Source organism: Stenella coeruleoalba (assembly GCF_951394435.1).
Source record: "Stenella coeruleoalba genome assembly, chromosome: 7".
Classification (NCBI taxonomy): domain Eukaryota; kingdom Metazoa; phylum Chordata; class Mammalia; order Artiodactyla; family Delphinidae; genus Stenella; species Stenella coeruleoalba.
The window spans coordinates 13,119,656-13,144,149 of record NC_137153.1 but is presented as its reverse complement, the minus strand read 5'-3'; the positions used below and the strand labels follow the sequence as shown (position 1 = coordinate 13,144,149).

The 24,494-nt window shown below is 36.1% G+C and overlaps 1 protein-coding gene across 1 annotated transcript in view; it reads right to left on the bottom strand.

The window, feature by feature from the left end:
* GALNTL6 (polypeptide N-acetylgalactosaminyltransferase like 6) overlaps nt 1-24,494 on the bottom strand; it is a gene marked incomplete at its 3' end in the record, with an annotated part of 1,147,279 nt that overhangs the window by 643,341 nt on the left and 479,444 nt on the right. The window contains exon 3 of the mRNA XM_079925494.1: nt 21,432-21,570. Coding sequence (XP_079781620.1) covers nt 21,432-21,570 — 139 coding nt within the window. The remainder of the gene's footprint in view (nt 1-21,431; nt 21,571-24,494) is intronic.

The following is a 24,494-nucleotide window of genomic DNA, read 5'->3' as shown; positions in this document are numbered from 1 at the left end:
GGCACTATTCCTGACTCAAAGAGTTTACAATTTTTTGAAAGGTATTTATAACTCACACAGCTGGATAACACAGAGCAATGAACTAGAATCTGACATTCTTCAGTTTTGACTACGTCATCTTTTGGAAATGCCATTCTATCATTGGCCTTTTAAGACATCTTTATATTAATGCAATCAATTAAATTATATAAATGCTGTAATATTTTAAAGTGAGGTAGGCAATTACTTTATTAGACCAAACATTTCTGTGAAATGTATTATCTATTCTCCATTAATACTTTTGGAAACAAAAGTTTCAATACACACTCTAAGAGGGCCTGGACCACTGAACCAATGGGCCATCTGGATCACTAGATTACACTATTAGGGGAATAAAACAAACAGACATTATGCCCACTATATCTAATATTCCTTTATTAGTGTTGTATATTTTAATAAAAATAGAGAGCTTTGCTATTTCTAGCTAATAATATTTCTAGCTGAGATTATCACTAAGATTTCCTCTTTTAACAAAGATGGAGTAACATGGACCATATGTACCCTTCCACTCGACCAACTGAACAGCTAGATTAAAAATATGAAACAATGGTTTTTCAAGACATTGGCCAAAAAATATAGATACCTTTAAGAAACAGGAAACAAACAAGTTTGCCTGCTTATACTCCAGACTGAAATTCCAGGCAATGATGAAGTTAGGAGAACCCCAAGCAGATCCAAGTGATCTCCCTAAATTGTGGAAATAAAGCCAAGAATCTAGGGTTATCAAGGTAGATAGAGTTTGCAGGATACAATTCTCTCTCTAAAGGAGAGAATTGTATAGAAAAAAAACCTAGGAGATCTACAGAGTCCCCTTGAGTCTTCAGCTGAGTACTGATAAGTGCATGTGTGTGAAGAAACAACCCTGAACTGAGGAATGAACCACCAGAAAAGATCAGAGGGATCAATAACTCATACAGGGCATGAAATACTTTTTGTTCTCAGCAGGCATAATGGAAAAACTTATATCTCATGGAGAACTGGGTAGAGTATTGGAGAAAGGGTTAGAAAGGATGGACAATTAGCCCAGGACTAAATACACTTCTGGTTCAACTTAACAAAGCTTTAGAGCAATACTTAACAGTATCAAACTGTTTCTAAGTTACTGTACTGTATCACAGGTAAAAGCTCAATTATACTTATAGGAATATCAAAATATTTTACACCTTAAAAAGTAAAATTCAAATGTCTGACAACCAAGAGAAACTACAAACCTTTCAAAGAAGCAGGAAAATAAGAAATCAAATGAAAAATCATTTAAGTGAAATTGACACAGAAGATAGACTAGGCAATGATATTAAAATAGTTATTGTGGCTGTTTTCCAGATGTTCAAGAAGCTAAAGGAATACATGAACATGTTAAGAGTCACAGAAGATATTAAAAATGCCCAAATACAACTTCTAGAGAGTAAAACTACAGTATATGAGATGAAAAATACATTGGACAAAATTTAAGGCAGAGGGGCTTCCCTGGTGGCGCAGTCGTTGAGAGTCTGCCTGCCAATGCAGGGAACATGGGTTCGAGTCCTGGTCCGGGAAGATCCCACATGCCGTGGAGCACCTAAGCCCATGCGCCACAACTACTGAGCGTGCATGTCTGGAGCTTGTGCTCCGCAACAAGAGAGGCTGTGATAGTGAGAGGCCCGCACACTGCGATGAAGAGTGGCCCCCGCTTGCCACAACTAGAGAAAGCCCGCGCACAGAAACAAAGACCCAACACAGCAAAAATAAATAAATAATTAATTAATTTAAAAAAATTAAGGCAGATTAGGTATTGCCAAAGAAAAGATCAGTAAACCTGAAGACATGAAAATAGAACTGTCCAAAATTAACAAAAAAGAGGAAAAAAAGAACATAAAATGAACAGAGCATCAGTATTGTGGGACAACTTCAAGAGGCCTAATGTGTGTGTACTTAAAGTATCCAAAAAGAAGGCAAGGGAGACATAAAAAAGTATTTGAAGATACATATGAAAGTTTTGAAGATTTAATGCAAATGTGAAGCACTAAGCTTCAAAAAAGTCAATGAAATCTGAGCACAATAAACATGAAGAAAACTACATTAATGCCGACCATAATTCAACTGTTAAAATCAATGATAAAGAGACCATCTTAAAAGTAACCGGAGAAAAAAGACACATAAGTCTAGTGGAAAATGGCTAAGAGTGACAGCAGACTTCTCGTTAAAAATGATGCAAGATAGTAAGGGAGTGGAGAAACATCTTTAAGCACAGAAAAGAAAAATTCAATAAAAGAGAAAAAAAATCAACCTAGTTTTCTTTAGTCAATGAAAATACATTTAAAAGACAAAGGTAAAATAAAAAAATTTCAGACATGCAAATATTGATCAGGAGACCCACACAAAAGTAAATGCTACAGGAATTACTTCAGAACAATTAAATGGAAGCCTCTATATAGACAAAAAATAAAAAGCAACATAAAAGAATTTTGTGGGCACCCTGGAAGAGACAGCACAGCAGAAACTCTTACACTAAATAGCTCTGTGGCAAAAGTTCCACGTCAGCAACTGTAATTAAGAGACCTAGGGCTCACTTCCCCCACCATGCCCACAAAAAGAGGGCAGGCCAGCAAGGTTGGACTCCAATCACCCTAACACAGCTCACATTTAGGGTGAAGGTTCCAAGGCAGACTAGTTTCCTCCTAAGATAAGGAACAAGACAAGGATGTCTGCTCTCACCACTTTTATTTAACATTGTACTGGTACTTCTCCTCAAGGAAATTAGGCAAGATAATAAAATAAAAGGCATTCAAATAGAAAAGAAAGAATTAAAACTACTTCTACTTGTATATGACATGACATTATATATTCTAAATAATACACACATGCAAAAACACACACAAACATACCTGCACACAAATTAGAATAATCTCAGTAAAGTTGCAGAATACAAGCTCAATATACAAAATCAAATGTACTTTTATAGGTGAGCAATAAAAAATGTTAAAAATAAAATTAGGATGACAGTGTCATTTGCAATAGCATGAAGAAGAAATTACTTAGAAAAATATTTAAGAAAACAAGCTCAAGACTTGTATGCTAAAAACTACAAATCACTATTGAAAGAAATTACAGGGCCATCTAAATAAATGGAAACATCCTGTGCTCTGGATCAGAAAACAATAGTAAGATGGCAATATTCCCCAAATTTGTGTACAGATTCAACACAAACCACATAAAAATCCCAGGTGTCTTTTTGTTTTATGACAAATTTATTTTAAAATTCATATGGTTATGTAAGTGTTATGAATCAACTGTATTCTCCATAAATTCATCTGCTCAAGTCTTAGCCTCAGTACCTCAGAATGTGACTGTATTTAGAGATAGGGTCTTAAAAGAGGTAATTAACTTAAAATGAAGTTATTAGGGTGGACCCTAAATCAACACGAATGGTGTTTTTATGAGACAAGACAATCTGGACACAAACAGACATCGAGGGAAGACCAGGTGAACACACAGGGTGAAGATGGCCATCTATATGTACATGAGAAGGGTCTTAGAAGAAACTAAACCTGTTGACATCTTGACCTCAGACTATGATCCGGAATCGTGAGAAAATAAATTTCTATTGTTTAAGTCACACAAAATAAGAATTTTGTGGGAAAATGATAAAATTACTATTTTATTTTACTTAAATCATTTAAAAAGATAAGTGATTAGTCTATAGCAAAAATAATAGCAACATATTTTGACATTTATAACATGAGTTGAAACAAAATACATGGCAACAATAACATAAAGGCCAGGAGTGGAGAAATGGATGTATACTGTTGTCTGGTTCCTTTACTACAAATGAAGTCATATAATATTACTTAAAAGCAGACCATGATACATTGTTATATTCCATCAGCATTAAAGCAATGCTAAAATAACACAACATACATTAAAATAACATAGTTATATCTACTATGCCCTCCCCCAAAGAAGACTAAATGGAATGATTACATATGTAATTAATTCAAAAGAAGTTAGAAACAGAAGAAAGGGAGAAAAGGCTTCATGGTTTATAAATAGAAAAGCAATAGTCATGTGATATATTTGGGTAAAACATATCAAAAATTATATTCAATGTAAATGGTCTAAACATGCACATAAAAAGCAGACTGATCTCTGTCGCCTCCAAGAAACTCATTCTTAATGTAAAGATGCAAATAAAAGTAAATGCACAGAATATAAACAATGCCGACACTAATAAAAAGAAAGCTAAAGTGGCTTTAATATAGCCAACAAAATAGATTGCAAAGCAAAGAATAGCACCACGATATAAAAGTTTATTTCTTCATAAAAGGTCAGTTTATCAGGAGGACGTAACAATCCAAATATTTATGCAGCTAATAATAGAAATATATGAAGCAAAAGTTGAGAGAACTGCAAGGAAATACAGATAATCCAAAAATTACAAGAAGTTTACTCTCTGGATTTATTTTGAAATAACAAATCTTCGTAATAATAATAATAAATCTTCTTTTCCAGTTAAGGTGAAAGCTTAGATTATTGATTTAAGGCCACTTTTCATTCTTTTTACAAGCATTGAATTATAGATGATTAGAATAAGTTTACTCTAGGTACTTCTTTAAATATATCAAAGTTTTAAGAAATATTTTTATTTCAAAATATTTTCTAATTTCCCTTGAAACTTTCTTTTTGATATATTGATTACTTAAAAATGTGCTTTTTACTTCCAACTGAATGGCAATATTCCTGTTATCTTCCTGTCATTTAATTTTTAATTTAATTCTATTATTATGGTCAGAGAATATACTTTGTATGATTTCAATCTTTTCAAACTTGTAGTCTTTGTTTTATGACCCAGGATATGGCCTGACTTGATGAGTGTTTCATGCACACTTGAGAAGAATATATATTCTGCTGTTTTGAGGTTGAGTTTTTTCTGTTTTATCTTTACATTTTATATTTTCCCTTTTCTACAATCTTTGGGTTATTTTTCCATCTTTTAGTACTCTATTTTAACGCATCCATTGTGATTTTGATGTTATTTTGCATAATATTTTAGTGGTAGCTTTAGGGATTACAAAATACATACTTTCTGTTTCAAGTCTATTTAAAATTAATACTGTACCACTTCACTTTTATATAATATACAAATCGTATTACCATATAGGTCCCTTTACACCCTCTCTTTTATGCTATAGTTGTCTTACAAGTTTATATACATGGAAAACCATCAGGAATATTGTATTTTTGTTTTAAACTGTCAAACATGTTTTCAGGAACTCAAGAACTCAGCATTATTTTATTGCTATTTTGAATTCTCATGTCCTTCCCTCCTCCACCTATTGCTATTTTTTTCAACACTGTCAATTAGCTGGACCATACAACTGTATAGGTCTGATAGTTGAGTTCAGTGGGATGACAGTAGCATGTGTTTACTCCTTCTTCTCCAGAAATCAGAATGCTGTTGGCAGGCTATTAATAACAGATGTGACATATATTTTTTTAAATAAATTTATTTATTTTATTTTTGGCTGCGTTGGGTCTTCATTGTTGCCCGTGGGCTCTTCTCTAGTTGTGGCGAGCGGGGACTACTCTTCGTTGCGGTGCGTGAGCTTCTCAATGCAGTGGCTTCTCTTGTTGCAGAGCACGGGCTCCAGGCGCACGGGCTTCAGTAGTTGTGGCACGTGGGCTCAGTAGCTGTGGCTTGTGGGCTCTAGAGCACGGGCTCAGTAGTTGTGGCTTATGGGCTTAGTTGCTCCACAGCATGTGGGATCTTCCCAGACCAGGGCTCGAACCTGTGTCCCCTGTATTGGCAGGCAGATTCCTAACCACTGTGTCACCAGGGAAGCTCCAGATGTCATATATTTGATAGCTATAGTGATATTCAGGTTTTCTGCTTCATTTTAGGACAGTATCCATTGAATTGTCGAGAAAATTTTATATTTCAACTAAGTGTCAAATTTTTTGCATGATGATGTTTATAATATCCCTTTATTATATCTTAAATGTCTATTGGAAGTTGAATAATACCGATTCTTTCATGCTGATAGTGGTACTTGGTAGTTTCTCCCTCTTTTGTTTTTCCTTAGAGATAATTGCTGGGGATTTAGAAATTTTATTAATCCATTCAAAATTCTAAATTTTGAAATTATAACCTTTTTGACAGTCACTGATTTATTATTTCCTTTTTTATACTTATTTACCTAGATGATTCATTTGAAAATTTTCATACTTAATGTAAACATTTAAACCTATACATTTTCCTATAAGCAGCGCTTTATACGTAAAGCCTATACACAAGCTTTGGGATGTAGTTACATTAACATTCCACTTGAAATACTTTTTAATTTTTCCAGTTTCACATTTGACCTGTAGGTAATTCATAAATGTGTTATTTAATTTCTAAATATTTGCAACTTTTCTGCATATATTATTATTATTGATTTTTAATTTAATTCAAATTTGGTCAGAGAACATATTCAGGATTATTCAATCTGTTGAAATTTATTGAGAGTTGTTTATTCATAAACATAGGCCTATTTGGGTAAATATTCCACATGCCACCGAAAAACAAGGTTGATTACGAAATTATTGACTGTAGGATTCAATAAATGTAAGTAAATTAAGCCAACTTACTGATTTATACACACACACACACACACACACACACACACACATATATCCTTCATGTGAAACATATAACACTTGGGACATTTTTCATGTAATGCTAGATGTACTAAAATGTTATTGCATAGTAATGGCAATAATAAACAGGGAGGGAGTTATATTTTGGGCTTCCTTTAGGGCCCAACATTTGAAATATTTATGATTTTGTTCTATTTTGTAATAATCATGAAAATCCTCTGAAACGGTGATAAAGACAGTGCCAACCCACTTCCAGTCAGTTTAACTGGGATACGTGTGGGAGGGAAAACAATTCAAAATACTACAGTGCTTGACCTCATGGCTATTGCAGACTAGGTTTTTTTTGGTTTTTTCTTTGTACCTTTTGACCACCTTTTGATACATTTATGAGTGCCAGTTTACAGCACCTTGGACAGACCCCAAATTAAGTGATTTATTACCTGTCTATCAAAAATCCTTGTAAAACGGTTTTCCTGATAGATGACAATTCAGACAATTGTGTGAAGTTCTGTTTTAAACAGATTTCCTAACAAGATTATCAGAATAGCTAAGTGTATTATTGTTAGTGAACCACAATTTTTTAAATCTCATCAAAGAAATCATTCATGTTCAGGAAGGGAAGAAAACTTCTTTATTTTCTTTTAACTTTATGCCACTGTATGCCTTCTTGCAAAGCCATTTTGGCTCAGCTAAAGTTCTCTCAGTCTCATTCTCAATTGTAACAGAATAAAATGTCATCTTGGCATCTGGCTACTGACGAGCAGACTATACAGCATATCTGTATGTCATTTCCAAGCATCAATTTACATAGTAATTGTTTTAATGTCAGCTTATTCAATTTTCAATGGCTAGTTTTAGTCACACTGTTTTTCTGTTCTAATCTTGCCATGCCAGTTGGGTTTGATAAAGCAATGATAACTGGTTAACTTATTTGCCTTTGACAGGCCTGAAAAATTAGTTTGGGCTGCTGAATATATAACGCGAAAGGTATGAGTGACTTGGGCAAGAAAAATGTTGGTGGCGTTGTCGTGTCTGGAGTCAAATTAGGGCTCTGAAGATCTGGTGGAAGCTGAGCAAATCAATATCTATTAGAAGTTGGGGCTGATTGCTGGAGGGAAACACCAGTTATAGGGGTCATTTTACACATAAGGAAGTAGTGATGTTTTTATCATATGGGATTAAATTTAAGCCAGAATAATGAACTAAATATTTTTAAATATTAAGAACTAACTTCTCCACTTTTGTAGAGAAGAATGCTTTCCACAGCAGCAGTTCCAGATTTTTAATGGAATTTTATCAGAAAATAAGTGTTTCTGTTACTGAAACAGTTGAATCGCACAAAAAAATAACAGGTACTTATCACTACACACCAGTTACAGAACCCTAGAGATTCATACTTATTACATGGATTCAGATGAGAAGGTCTACCGGAGTAATTAATCACTTGATTTGGTAAAAACGAAGTAAATAACATTATTTGACTACGAGAAAACTGAAAGTGATTTATCTTTTTTTCAAACAGCTTTAGGGAGATATTCACATACCATCTAATTTATTTGTTGTACCAGTTAAAGTGTACAATTCATTGATTTTTAGTTTATCCACAGATATGTGCAACCCTTAGCACAACAGATTTTAGAATATATTCATCAACTTAAAAAGAAATCTCATAGCCTTAGTTATAACTCCCCTGTTCTTTATCCACTGACAGCCCTAGAGACCACTGTTTACTTTCTGTTTCTCAGAGTTTCCTCTTCTGGACATTCATACAAATAAAATCATAGATTACGTGGAATTTTGGACCTGTTTTTTTCATTTAGCATAATGTTTTCAATGTTAATCCAAGATGTAGCATTTATAAGTATTTTATTCCTTTTCATGACTGAATAATCTTCCATTTTGTGGATATACCACATTTTGTTTATCCAGTGCTTTACTGGTGGATACCTGGGTTGTTTCCACCTTTTGACTACTGTGAGTGATGCTGCTATAAACATTCATGTGCACATTTTGTATGGACATGCTTTCATTTCTCTTGGGTGTATTCCTAAAAGTAGAACTGCTGGGTCATACGGTAACTCTGTGTTTAATTATTTGAGGAACTACTGGAGTATTTTCCAAAGCACTGACACCATTTTACATATCCACTAGCAATGTACAAGCGTTCTAATTTCTCCACATTGTCACCAACATTTACTATCTGACTTTGCGGTTCCAGTCATTGTAGTGGGTGTTAAGCAGTATCTCAGTTTGGTTTTGATTTGTATTTCCCAGATAACTACTGATGTGGAGCATTTTTCATGAAGCTATTGGCAATTTTCATATCCTCCTTGAAGAAATGACTATTCAGATCATATGCCCATACTTCAACGGGGTTGTCTTTTTGTTATTGAATTGTAAGAGTTCTTTATATATTCTAGATACAAGTCCCTTATCAGATACATGATTTGCAAATATTTTCTCCAGTTCTCTGGGTTTCGTTTTCCCTTCCTGATTCTGTCCTTTGAAGCATAAAAGTTTTTAATTTTGATGAAGTCCAATTTATCTATTTTTTCTTTTGTTCCTTGTGCTTTTGGTATCGTATCTAAGAATCCTTTCTCAAATCATAGGTCATGAAGATTGACTTCTGTGTTTTCTTCTGAATCTTACAGTTTTAGCTCTTACATTGAGGTCATTGGTACATTTTGGGCTCATCTTTTGTGGTCTGAGGTAAGGGTCCTACATCATTCTTTTGCAAGTGGCTACCTGGTTGTCCCAGAAGCCTTTGTTTAGATGATCGTTCTTTTCACATTGAATGGTTTTGGCACCCTTGTCAAAAAGTCAATAGATCGTGGATGTACAGAACTATTTCTGGACTCTCTGTTATATTCTGTTCATCCATATATCTATCCATATAACACACGATACTGATTACTGTTGACTTGTAATAAATTTGAAATCAGGAAGTGTGTGTTATCCTATTTTGTTGTTGTTCTTCAGGATTGTTTTGGATATTCTGGATCCCTTGCAATTTCATATGAATTTCAGAATCAGCTCGTTGATTTTTTTTTTGTTTTTCTAACATCTTTATTGGAGTATAATTGCTTTACAATGGTGTGTTAGTTTCTGCTGTATAACAGAGTGAATCAGCTACCCATGCCCCCTCCATCTTGCGTCTCCCTCCCACCCTCCCTATCCCACCCCTCTAGGTGGTCACAAAGCACCAAGCTGATCTCCCTGTGCTATGCGGCTGTTCCCACTAGCTATCTATTTTACATTTGGTAGTGTATATATGTCCATGCCACTCTCTCACTTCATCCCAGCTTAACCTTCCCCCTCCCTGTGTCCTCAAGTCCATTCTCTATGCCTGTGTCTTTATTCCTGTCTTGCCCCTAGGTTCTTCAGAACCTTTTTTTTTTAGATTCCATATATATGTGTTAGCATATGGTATTTGTTTTTCTCTTTCTTACTTACTTTATTCTGTATGACAGACTCTAGGTCCATCCACCTCACTACAAATATCTGTTTCATTTCTTTTTATGGCTGAGTAATATTCCATTGTATATCTGTGCCACATCTTTATCCATTCATCTGTTGATGGACACTTAGGTTGCTTCCATGTCCTGGCTATTGTAAATGGTGCTGCAATGAACATTGTAGTACATGACTCTTTTTGAATTATGGTTTTCTCAGGGTATATGCCCAGTAGTGGGATTGCTGGGTCATACGGTAGTTCTATTTTTAGTTTTTTAAGGAACCTCCATACTGTTCTCCATTGTGGCTGTATCACTACATTCCCACCAACAGTGCAAGAGGGTTCCCTTTTCTCCACACCCTCTCCAGCATTTATGGTTTGTAGATTTTTTGATGATGGCCATTCTGACAGGTGTGTGGTGATATCTCATTGTAGTTTTGATTTCCATTTCTCTAATGATGAGTAATGTTGAGCATCCTTTCATGTGTTTGTTGGCAACATGTATATCGTCTTTGGACATTTCTCCAAAGCTTGTCAACTTCTAAAGTGAAGTCAGCTGGGACTCTGACAGGGATTTCTTCAAATCTGTGGCTCTGCTTGGAGTGTTCTGCCGAGTTAATATTAACTCTTCTGATTCACAGACATGGGATGTTTCTTCATTTCTGCAATTTCTTTCAACAGCGTTTTGTAGTTTTCAAAGTGTAAGTTTTACATCTCTTCTGTTCAATTTATTCCTAAGTATTTTATTCATTTTGATTTTATGGTGAATTGAGCTCTTTGGAGGTATTTTCAGATTATTCACTGCAAGTGTATAAAACTAAAATGATTTTCATATACTGATGTCATACTCTAATACTTTGCTGACATTATTAGTTCTACTAGTTTTCTCAGCAGATTCCTTATGGTTTTCTATACACTGATAGAAGATTATGTCATCCGCCAATAGAGAAGTTTTAACTTCCTTTGCAATTTGGATCCCGTTACTTCTTTTTCTTGCCTAATTGCCTGGACTACATTGTACAGTACAATTTTGTATAGAAGCAGTGAGACCAGACATCCCTTTCACCTCATGATCATAGGGGCAATATATCCAGTCTTTCATCACTAAGTATGATGTTAGCTTTCCAAAAATGGCAGATTTCCCCACATTTTTAAACAAATAACCTTAACTATTAATCCTTACCTCTTATCTCATTAAACTTCCATGAGTGGAAATATTTATAATGAAGAGGGAACAAATTTAGAATTCCTACTGCAATATTAATCTTACAGAACAAGATGCATCAATACGTCAAATTTCCATTTTCTTTAAGGAATTAAAATTGCGAATCTATTTGCGTTCCTCAAACTTACGCTTTCGGTTTTATTTATTTGATCCTTATCACGTAAGTTTCTCAAACGTGCGGTTTTCGTTTTATTTATTTGATCCTTATCATGGTTACAAAGGATATACTCTGAAATTTAACAGACATGATTCTGACTAGAGGTTATTTTTGTTTTGTTTGTTTTTCTGGACTTATTCAATACCTAACACTTAATATTAATCACGTGATGAACATTATATCATGGGTTGAAGATCACAGAAAACCAGTCTTATTGTCAGGGAGCCACTGTTCCAGTGGAAGGCACCAGCCAAAATTTCCAATTCATAATATAGTAGAATAAATCTAAATATTGTGTATGTGCAATGTCCTATAAGAACAGCTAACATCATCTGGCAGGCTGCTATTAAAGTAAATGAGATTAATTTTGCAAAAGAGAGCATTTTAAAATAAATAAATTGTAGTAATTTGAAACAGTGCAAAAGTATAGATAACTTTGGAATCTAGTTGCTAATCAGGAAATAAGAGTACTCCCTTTGATAGCTCAGCTGTTAGAGCAGAGGACTGTAGCATTTCCCATTATAGTCATCCTTAGGTCACTGGTTCAATTCCGGCTAGAAGGAGGAGTTGATGTTTTACTAACACAACATTGTAAATCAACTATACTAGAATAAAAATTAAAAAAAAAAACTTTATATATGGGAAAAAAAGCAATGAGAGTACTTCAAGCATCTGTGACTTTAAAATTTCACAATGAAATTTCTATATGAGTATCTTAGTTTGTAAGTAGATAACACAAACAACTAGGCATAGAATATCTACATAGACTCTGTTGTATCTATATTTTTTCTTTTATAGATCTAAATATAATTACCAAACAGTAGACCAATACAGAAATAACCATCATAATAAATGACTTTTGGCCTTTGACTTTCGTCATTTTAATAATTCTGATGTTAACATAGGACTCTGGTGTAAGACACCATCTTTTTTCAGTTATGGAAAAATTCCCATATCTAAACACTAAAACTCTATGATTATTCAAATGTTAAAAAATAATAATCTGATAAGATTGACTCCATGATCAATTCTGGTCTTCTAGTTTGATGTCAAACTTCCAAAAACTAGTTGCTTTTCTGTGAGCTCAATAATTTTGACTTTTCCAGTGGAACTTTAAAATTTGGATGGCTTTGCAGTCACACTGATTGGAGATGCTGACTTTGCCACCAAGGTCACACACAACCGAAATAACTGTCTCAGTTTAAAGCACATTGCTATTTCCCAGTGATGCCATGAAAGTGTACAGTGATGACTGCCTAGTGAAAACCTAGCAGTTTAACACATCTCTAATTACGATTTTTCTCTATCACTGATGTTGTAATGCAGTCTCATAGTTAGCTACTATTCTCTTGAAGAGATGCGTTCAATTTGAAGCTTTATACACTTGGGGTAATAAAATTACATAAAATTAAAAATACATGTAATAATACAAATATATATATATATATTCAGGACTGAAATAGATATCTCATGAATGACAATAATGATCAATCATGAATTCATACTTGATTTTCCAGTTTCTTTGTGTAACTTAAAAAGCAATTACAGTTTTGGGATCTTAACGAGCTAGTACACCGCAACTCATTATAATTTCAACCTTTATATTTTTATCCTGATTTAAAGCAGAATAACACAGTAATAAGCAATAAGGCAATAATAAAGCAATAATAAGTAATAAGGTTTCGGAGTTTGAGAGCCCTGGTTTGGAGTCAAATTTACATCAATTACCAGCAATGGTGACATTGGGAAAGTTATATAACATACTTAGGGTATTTTTAGAAGGCTTTGTGTGTGTGCACAACTTCCCACCGCTACTCTTTCACACCCCCATGCCCTTGTGTTTGTCCACATTCTACCTTTCAACGAATCTGCTGTATGATCTGTCATTCACTCCAGAGATGAGATGTCTGACAACTCTTGAACTGTTGTCTATCCTTGGAGGATTCTCCTTTCAACAGGCATACATATTTAGTTACAGTGGTAAAAACTCTTCCATGTCTTTCAGGCTTTAGCCAATGGAAGAGATACTTGTGTACATTTCTGTTGTTATATTATCATGGCTTTTCTTTAATGGCCCTTAGAAACAGACTAATGTACTAATGGCTACACTAGGTTGCGTAAGCCGGGTTTCAAAAAATATTATTCAAATAATTATTCAGTTCTTCAAAACAATTGCAGTTTTGAAAGGTTACTTCCTATCTGTAGTTCCTGGTCGTTCCTCCCTCGATCTGCTGCTTAGGAGTTAACTGTTTTGTCTTTTTTCAGTCATACTGAGACATACACTATGCTAGAGCATCATTTGATTCAAAGGATACACTTCCAAACTCTTCCAGGGCAGTATTCCCACCTGACTGGAGTGCACAAGTCCTTTAGCTTAATCTGCTTCAGAATTGACTTGTGAAAAAAAAAAAAAAGATACTTCATCAAATTCACAAGTAAATCATAATGAAAACATGAAAGGAAGGCAGTGCCTCCCCAGCTTTTGAGGAGCCTTTGAACTTGAGAAATTTTAAGAAAATCCTTGCACATTTTTGGATGGCTAACCTCAAACATTTCTGTGGATGAGTTCTAACATTCAATAGCCCAGAGTCAGAGCAGTTAAATCACACTTTCCATTTCACACACAATTAAAATAAATACCAACCTATCACATTCACTACATTATATTAAAATACATTGGACACACATAATTATTTTTCCTAATAAACTCAAATCTGACTCCCAAAATTTAATCATTTTTGCAATTTATGTTTTTGAACTGTAGTTCACTTGATCTCTTTATATTTTATCTCCTCATGATATGAATGCAAAAGAAGGAAGGAAATCAGAAGGAGAATCATCAGAAGAAAAAGAAATAACTGAATAGATCATGGTGCAGCTGATTTGGTAGAACTGACACCAATCGTATTTATCTTAATACTCTGTGAGAGACATAAAGAAAGTCAGCACCCTGACTTAGAAAAGTGGGTAAGTAGAAAATCAGAATGACAACTGCCTGGTTCAGCGTCACGGTCCAAGTCAGGAAAGTTAACTTTTTAATAATTATTATTCAACATAATTTCCGGAAGGCATGATTAGACTTAGAGTCTAATTGAAAAAGAAAAATTACTCCAAATCTGTGTATATCGAGAATTTGCCTTTCTCCTTGTATACAAAGTAGATACTGTGCCCTATTCATCCAGGGAGGAGGTCCTTTCCCTCCACAGATGGTCCCGGGTGGAGGGGCAGCTGTCATGCTAACACCCCACCTTCTCTCCATCCATCCTCCCAGACGTCCCTTCCAGGAGGAGGAAAGACACATGACTGCTGAGTTTGAGTTACAGAGTTTATCATGCTTGGCTCAGCTTCTGCTTCAGTTTTGTGCACGGGAACCCACTTGCGTGCAGAGACCAGACATCTCCCTCTGCCCTCCATGCCCGAAATTCTACATTTGTCCTTTTCTCGGCAATGTCTGTGACTGGAAGGCTGAATGCGCCTCCTTCTATTAGAAATCACGCTTGGCCCAGGTCTAAACCACGCCCACCAATAGACTCTGATCAATGATAAAGGTAAGGGCTTCCCTGGTGGTGCAGTAGTTAGGAATCCGCCAGCCAATGCAGGGGACACGGGTTCGAGCGCTGGTCCGGGAAGATCCCACATGCCACGGAGCAACAAAGCTCGTGTGCCACAACTACTGAGCCCACACATCACAACTACTGAGCCTGTGCTCTAGAGCCCACGAGCCACAACTACTGAGCCCATGTACCACAACTACTGAAGACTACACTCCTAGAGCCTGTGCTCCGCAACAAGAGAAGCCACCGCAATGAGAAGCCCGCGCACCGCAATGAAGAGTAGCCCCTGCTCGCCACAATTAGAGAAAGCCCGCGCGCAGCAACAAAGACCCAATGCAGCCAAAAATAAATAAATAAATTAGTAATAATAATAATAAAGGTAATACTTTACTTTCAAACCATTTCTGAGACAATCTCTCCATTGGTTTTGAAATTGCGCAGAGAGCAGGGTTGTGATAATCTGATATATCTGCAACATTGCTGAGAGCAATCCCATAATGCTATCATGACAAGAGGTTGTCAAAATTCTCCTAAATGTTTTCAAAAGATGGGATCTCTCAGAATTTTCTATTAAAATTCAGTATCTTGTTTGTTGTCAAGGCATGAAGCTAAAACTTCCTTATCTTGGGAATATAAGTTAAACGAAAAGGAAAATTTAAATGAAAACGAACAGCCACAATTCAGAGTAGAACTACTTTAACTCAAAAATATCCCAGCTACTCAGCCGCCTTATAACTGCATCGTAATTAATGTGGATGCATATGAACAGGTATCTGGATTCTTTTATAAGAGCAAAGAATGAACCTTACATCAATGATGCATTTACCTGAATTCTCTGCAAAGCTGATCTCAACTCTCTGCAAAGCTGATCTCAACTCTCCTATTATTCATGACTCTTATGTGTCCTAATCTCACATACTTCCTGTTTTCATAAATGTAATTTCTTCTTACACACATTAATTCTAGCATGGTTTGGGAGTACTTGTGGTAACTGCTGATACATGTATTCATATCCAGGGAGTAATACTTGCTCAACTATTCTTTAGTTTTCCCTTGTTAACAATATATTCATGCATAAGTTTATCAGAATTTCTTTTCTATGCAGGTCATCCTTCCATGGTTTTCTTCCCCCTTATTTTATATGTATTTTGTACTCTAAATACATGTTTTAGAGTCAAAATAAGATGTTCTACAGCATACGAAGGTGTGACATCCCAATGGGTGACTGAATACAAAGAAAATGCACAATCAAAATACAGGTGAGGAAAAACTAACCTGGCCAGCCAGATATCCAGTGACTGGACATTTGTCATGCAGAAGCTCTCATAGTAAAATTCTTATCGACATTGCATTAGATAAGACGGGAAAAATAAGATGTTCTAAGGACAGGTTGAACTCAGGTGCTCTGAGATTGAGCCCAGGTACTATGGATATAGATGTAATTAGGGAGTAACTGAAGAAAACAGTGAGTATTTAAACTATCATCATATAGATACTTCTCCAAAAAAGTACAAAAGTCAACCAAAAGTGTCAGGCTATGACTATGGAAGAAGAGGTAGAAAATTTGACAAGACCAAAGCATAGATGGCATGAAAAACTAAAATGTAATTTACAAGATAAGGGGATGCTAAAAATAACTGGAAAAAAACACAAGAAATTCAAAATGTAAGTTAAAAGACTGAAATTTATTATTAGGATATAAGTAAAAATGTTCTTGTTCTGTATAGATTTAAATTACTGCACACATGCCAACTGACTTGCCTTTATCTATGCTTCCTACTTAATGGGAATCTATTACTGATTCAATGAAATAACAAAGCCAAAAGAAAGCTCTTCATTTTTATGCTAGTGAAGTAAGCAGTGAGACAAATACAAGTGCTCTCTGGATTGGGATTTCTGAAGTAATCCATGTTCTAAATATTCCTCACAGTGGACTAGACTGTGCACTAAGCATGTCAAAGCACCTAGAACCATGAACATTTTTGAGAATATGAAGAGGTAAAGAGCATGGGCATATACACAGAGAGTCACCTATCATGCAGAACAGTGTAGTAAGAACCACGATGATGTGTTTTGGAATAACGATCAAGTTCAGGAAAATTGCAAGATGGTATTCCCGGATATTTTCCACTGCAAAATCCTAAAGCAAAGAAAAATAACATCCTCTCTCCTGGCACTCTGAGCCGGTAGCTGGAATTGGCTGACTGCAAATGCAAAGTTTCTTAGAACTGTTACGTTTGATTATAAAAGTCACATACATTTTGCATTCTCTTCCATAGATTCTGTCAATATAAACGAGCCATGGTCAATTACCTGCAGCCTCCTTAAATTGATAACACTGGAATCTGTGTCCAGCTGCTTTTACAATTTGAAGGACAGAGTTACATACTCCTGTAATTATCTATGCCTGCATTGTGGGAAGCATAACCGAGGTCAAAAGCACAGGACTTTATAAACAGCGGGATCCCTGTAAGACTTTCTTTGGCTTCCGGTTTCCTGCAGGTGGCACGCTGACAAAATCAGAGGCATCATCTCATCTCGCTTCCTGCATTACTGAGAGTCAGAAACTGGGCTAACCAAGTAAATGACCATTCCTGGGATCTCACACTTAACATGCTGCTGGCATGCTTCTCCAATCTTCTGTTAAGACCGTCTGTTTGTTTGAGTTCTCTTCTTGGTATCATTTTACTAGCATCTGTCCTATTACATACCCAGCCTCAGGAAGTAAGAATATGGTCACACACCATGTTTTAGCCATATTTTTCTTTCCTAACATTTAGGAAAATACCCTCCAATACTATAAATTTAGTAGCTCTGATAAAATTTTCAAAATGTTTTTCTTTCCATTTTTCCATCTTCTTCTCCATTATTGCCTAAGAATATCTTTTCTCAAAAGGTGGTAGTGGCATTAAAAATATACTCTCTGTGGAGAACAGTAACATCAGCTTTCTTTTGACTTCCATGATTTTCTGCACTGTTTTCATCTGCAAATATTTCCACTTGAATACGCATGAAAAGATTAGCAATGTCGGGCTGGAGTGGATGGAAATTATGCTCTGAGCATATTTATTATGCCAACAATGCAATTTAATGCATCTTTGAGGGTGTGCAATTAGGTATGAAAATTTCTCATAACTAGAAACGTTCTTGGTAGTGGGAATCACCGTAGATAATTTCAGGTGACATGGGAATAATTTTGCTAGATAGAAGGTGTAGTCCAATATATGAAGCATTCAGCTTAGGGGAAAATGGATTTTTTCTTCACATTAATTCTTCGCTTAACACTATTGGGAAATGCAAATTCACATAAAACCTAAGGAGCAGACCAGTAATTTTTTTATATTTTAAAAATCCCTATCAAACTACCACTGGCATTTTTCACAGAACTAGAACAAAAAATTTCACAATTTGTATGGAAACACAAAAGACCCCGAATAGCCAAAGCAATCTTGAGAACGAAAAATGGAGCTGGAGGAATCAGGCTCCCTGACTTCAGACTATACTACAAAGCTACAGTAATCAAGACAGTATGGTACTGGCACAAATACGGAAAGATAGATCAATGGAACAGGATAGAAAGCCCAGAGATAAACCCACGCACATATGGTCACCTTATCTTTGATAAAGGAGGCAGGAATGTACAATGGAGAAAGGACAGCCTCTTCAATAAGTGGTGCTGGGAAAACTGGACAGGTACATGTAGAACTATGAGATTAGATCACTCCCTAACACCATACACAAAAATAAGCTCAAAATGGATTAAAGACCTAAATGTAAGGCCAGAAACTATCAAACTCTTAGAGGAAAACATAGGCAGGACACTCTATGACATAAATCACAGCAAGATCCTTTTTGACCCACCTCCTAGAGAAATGGAAATAAAAACAAAAATAAACAAATGGGACCTAATGAAACTTCAAAGCTTTTGCACAGCAAAGGAAACCATAAACAAGACCAAAAGACAACCCTCAGAATGGGAGAAAATAGTTGCAAATCAAGCAACTGACAAAGGATTAATCTCTAAAATTTATAAGCAGCTCATGCAGCTTAATAACAAAAAAACAAACAAGCCAATCCAAAAATGGGCAGAAGACCTAAATAGACATTTCTCCAAAGAAGATATATTGCCAAGAGACACATGAAAGTATGCTCAACATCACTAATCATTAGAGAAATGCAAATCAAAACTACAATGAGATATCATGTCACACCAGTCAGAATGGCCATCATCAAAAAATCTAGAAACAATAAATGCTGGAGAGGGTGTGGAGAAAAGGGAAGCCTCTTGCACTGCTGGTGGGAATGTAAATTGATACAGCCACTGTGGAGAATAGTATGGAAGTTCCTTAAAAAACTACAAATAGAACTACCATATGACCCAGCAATCCCACTACTGGGCATATACCCTGAGAAAACCATAATTTAAAAAGAGTCATGTACCAAAATGTTCAATGCAGCTCTATTTACAATAGCCCGGAGATGGAAACAACCTAAGTGTCCATCATCGGATGAATGGATAAAGAAGATGTGGCACATATATACAATGGAATATTACTCAGCCATAAAAAGAAACGAAATTGAGTTATTTGTAATGAGGTGGATAGACCTAGAGTCTGTCATACGGAGTGAAGTGAGTCAGAAAGAGAGAGACAAATACCGTATGCTAACACATATATATGGAATTTAAGAAAAAAAAATGTCATGAAGAACCTAGGGGTAAAACAGGAATAAAGACACAGACCTACTAGAGAATGGACTTGAGGATATGGGGAGGGGGAAGGGTAAGCTGTGACAAAGTGAGAGAGAAGCATGGACATATATACACTACCAAACGTAAGGTAGATAGCTAGTGGGAAGCAGCCGCATAGCACAGGGAGATCAGCTCGGTGCTTTGTGACCACCTAGAGGGGTGGGATAGGGAGGGTGGGAGGGAGGGAGACGCAAGATGGAAGAGATATGGGAACATATGTGTATATATAACTGATTCATTTTGTTGTAAAGCAGAACTAACACACCATTGTAAAGCAGTTATACTCCAATAAAGATGTTAAAAAAAAACCAAACAAACAAATTTATAAAGATACAATACGGCAACTAAAAAGTAGTCCTCCAAACCACAATATACTGATTTGTTTTTCCCTAATGGGTTAATTATTTTTGCACAAGGAGATTTACGTAATGTACATTACTGGTTTAATTTAGATTTCTAGTCCTGGTTTCATTTATGCCCTTTATCTTCTCCGATTTTCTTTCTCTCACACCAATGATTCTAAAGGAAGATGAACTGCAAAAGTCAATATACTCTATTAGCTGGATAGATTTAACAAATATGCATGACAACGCCACAATTTCAAATTCTGCCCACATTCTATGTTCTTGGCATACTTTTGGCATAGCATATGCTAATAAGAAAACCATAACAGACAAGAAAAAAAAGTACATTAAGCAATGTTAGGATTAGACAGGGGTGGACAGAGAGAGGAAGGCTTTCAGCCAACTGTAGGTAATATTCTTCTTGTTTCCATTCAGACTACAATTTTTAGCTACAATTCAGTAAAAACTGAGCCCACTGTCAACTGACAAGCCACAAGCAATTCCTAAGTGATGGGAAACTGAGCAACCAAGCATTACCTTTAGATTATGGATGCACTCATGTTAGGCACTTTCTAAGAAAATGTAACAACAATGGCACTGATAAGGCCGAGGTGAGAATGCAGTCGTTCGAAGGCATGCACGTGTAGACAGTTCTGACAGCACTAATTACCAGAGAAAAACATGAGCTTCATAATGTACGTGATCAACACAAAGTTATAGATTTCATCTGAAAGCACTTCGGTTTAAATGGAGATCATACCGCCAACTTAATTATGAAAATAGATATTAAGTTTTTGAGAGTCGACAGTGACTCTTTTGTAATTTTAAAGGTTACTTCAATTTAAATAAAAAGTATTTAAGATTATGTTGGTTAGTTATCTTATATATAGTAGCGTATATATCCCAAAATCCTAATTTATCCGCCCCCCCACCTTTCCCCTTTGGTAACCATCAAGTTTCTTTAGGGAAAAGAATCTGAAAAAGAATACACACACACACACACACACACACACACACACACACACACACACACACACATTATATACATATATACACATACATATAACTGAATCACTTTGCTGTACATCTGAAACTAACACAACATTGTAAATCAACTATACTTCAATAAAAAAACAAAAACCAAAATATATATATGATTGTAGAGTATAAACAGCTTCTATAAAATTAATAGGGCAAAGGTTTTCACTGTGTATCTCACCATGATATACATCAAACATATGAATCAAAAGAGACAAAAGAAAAACCGCTCTGCAGAGGTGAGCTGACACTCACTTTGCGTGGCGGATATCTGGCAGGGACCTCTCTAGAGCAATGTTGTTGCTGACAAAAATATTGAAACCATTTTCCCTGTAAGCTGACTCATCGTGGTCCTCTTCAGTGAGGGGGTAAGGTTTCCCATGTTCACCTTTCCCTAGCAGGAGAAGAGAAAAAGGGATTACTGTCTGCGTCAAAACCATTTCATCTTCTAGAACAGATAATAAGACATGAATGCGTGTGTTTCTTTAGTTGCCTGTTACTATGCTCCAAAAACAGCTCTAGCAGCAAGATTTTACTATATTATTTTATTTCATTTAGAGAGACACTCATGCTAAAAAGCAAGCGACACAGAAGTAAAAAGTATAATCTTATCTCTCAGAGAAAACCACTGCTAAGAGTTTACGTGTATGTTTGCTAACATCTGTATACAGGTTCTAATATACATACTGCCTTATAATTTGACTTTCTCCAACATAACTGCATAAAAGTCATCACTTCACTGAGTTCTGCTAGTTGATATTATTTCATTGCATCCCAATTTACACTATGCTGCTGAAGATATATTTTAAAATTATTTCCAATTTTACATATTATAAACAACGTTAAAATAAACATATTTGCTTAATATTCCTAGTTAGGTATACTTGGAAGTGGTGGCGGGGTGTAAATTTTATTTTACAAATAAAATTCCCAGACTACCTTTAGAGTGAGTAGATAGTTTTCACACGTCCCCAGAAGCATTAGATACTATTTTGAAATTTACTGGTAAAAATATATATTAGTCACACACTTGCCTTCTCTTGACTAATAATAAAATTAATTTTTCATACACCTATCATTTGTATTTCTTACACTGTAAAATGATTGTTCGGAGATTTTAAAAAACAGTTTAAGAACAATTTACATATTATGTTTGCTAAAGCTTTCTTAATTACGTACATTGTAAATATTTTGTAGGTTTTTTTAATTTAAATCTAATTTAAGGCTTCTGTTTTCTGGTTCTGCAGGTAAGGAGTTGGAAGTTTCCACTCTGTCTTGACAACCAGTACAAAGCTGAACACACTGAAAAAACCAACAGCTCTTCTTGGATCCAGAAGAGAGGAGAGGACACGGGGCAACAGAGACAGACGGCGGAGTACAGGAGCTAAGGCTTACCAGAGTAGGGGCTCATGAGTACAAACACCAGGAACCAGTGCCAGGGTAGGAAAACCTGAACTATAATTGACAAATTGCTGGGAGCTCTGAGCAGACAAGTCAGAGAAGTAAAAACCTTCTAGAAGAACCAGTCATAGAGAGGCTCCAATTTTATTGAGATTTATCTCTGGGAGCTCAACCAAGTTCCCAGAGTAAGTACTGAAGAAATATTCCCTTGAGCTCCTGGCAGGAGGAGGAGAGAAGGAACCATTGTGAAATACGTCAGAGCACCCTGGTGTTCTCAGTAAGGTCTGCCCTCAGGGGAAACTAGTTAACCAGAGCCCCACCTGCTCTGGTGTATCCTGTGGAGCCGAACTGACCCAAGAGAAGGGAAATTCCTGACTCTAGCCGCCTCTAACCATTCTGCCCAGGTGCGGAGAAAAATCCTGAGAAACTGCTGAAAAATTCACAGTTCAGAAGCCCAGGGTCACCAGAAGTCTGAGGTCTAATCACGAAACTGTGGGCACTGCCCTCCCACCACACCTCTACACCACATCATGAAAGGCTTATTTCCAGAAATTTCTTTCATCTGGTTCATCATATCCAGCTATCAAGGAAAAAATCACAAGGCATGCCAAAAGGCAAAATCACAACTCGAAGAGACGGGAGAGATGGAGAAAGCATCAGAAACAGACACAGCAGGGATGTAAGAATTATCAGACTGGGAATTTTAAATAACTCTGGTTAATATACTAAGGGTCCTAACAGAAGAGTAGAGAACGTGCAAGAACAGATGGGCAAGGTCAGCAGGGAGATGGAAATCCTAAAAAAGAACCAAAAATAGATGATAAAAAAACACCTTAAAAGAAATGAAGGATACTTCTGATGGGTTTATGAGTAGAAGTGGATACAGATGAGCAAAGATTCTCAGAGCCAGAGGATTTATCCATAGAATCTTCAAAATCCAAAAAGCAAATAGAACAAAAACTTAAGAAAGTAGAGCGGAATATCCAAGGGCATGGGATAACTACAAAAGATGTAACATATACATAATGGGAACAATAGAAGGAGAAGAGAGGAAGGAACAGACTATTTGAAAAAACATTGACAGAAAAATTTCCCCAAATGAGGAAACCACAAATCCAAGGCCCCAAACCACAGATCCAAGAAGCTCAGAGAACACAATGCAGGACAAATTACCAAAACACTACACAGAGGCATATCATTTTCAAACGATAGAAAATCAAAGATAAAGAAAAAATCTCAAAAGAAAACAGAGGAAAAACTCCTTACCTACAGAGGAACAAAGATAAGAATTATATCCAACTTCTCTTCAGAAGCCATGTAAGCAAGAAGAGAGTGGAGTGAAAGAGTTAAAGAATTGAGAGAAAAAACCTCCCCACGTAGAACTCCATACCCTGTGAAACTAACCTGCAAAACTGAAGGAGAAGTAAGGTCATCTCAGACAGACAAAAATTGACGGAATTTGTTCCTATTAGACCTGCCTTGTGAGAAATGTTTTAAAAAAAGTTCTTTAAAAAGAAGTAAATGATATAGGTCAGAAACCTGGATCTACATAAAGGAAGAGCACTGAAGGAAGCATAAGGGAAGATAAAATAAAAACTAACACCCTGAGAGAGGACCTTCAAGATGGCGGAAGAGTAAGAGTGGAGATACCTTCCTCCTCACAGATACACCAGAAATACATCTACACGTGGAACAGCTCCTACAGAACACCTACTGGACGCTGGCAGAAGACCTCAGAACTCCCAAAAGGCAAGAAACTCCCCACGTACCTGGGCAGGGCAAAAGAAAAAAGAATAAACAGAGACAAAAGAATAGGGACGGTACCTGCACCAGTGGGAGGGAGCTGTGAGGGAGGAAACGCTTCCACACACTAGGAAGCCCCTTTGCGGGCAGAGACTGCGGGTGCAGAGGGGGAAG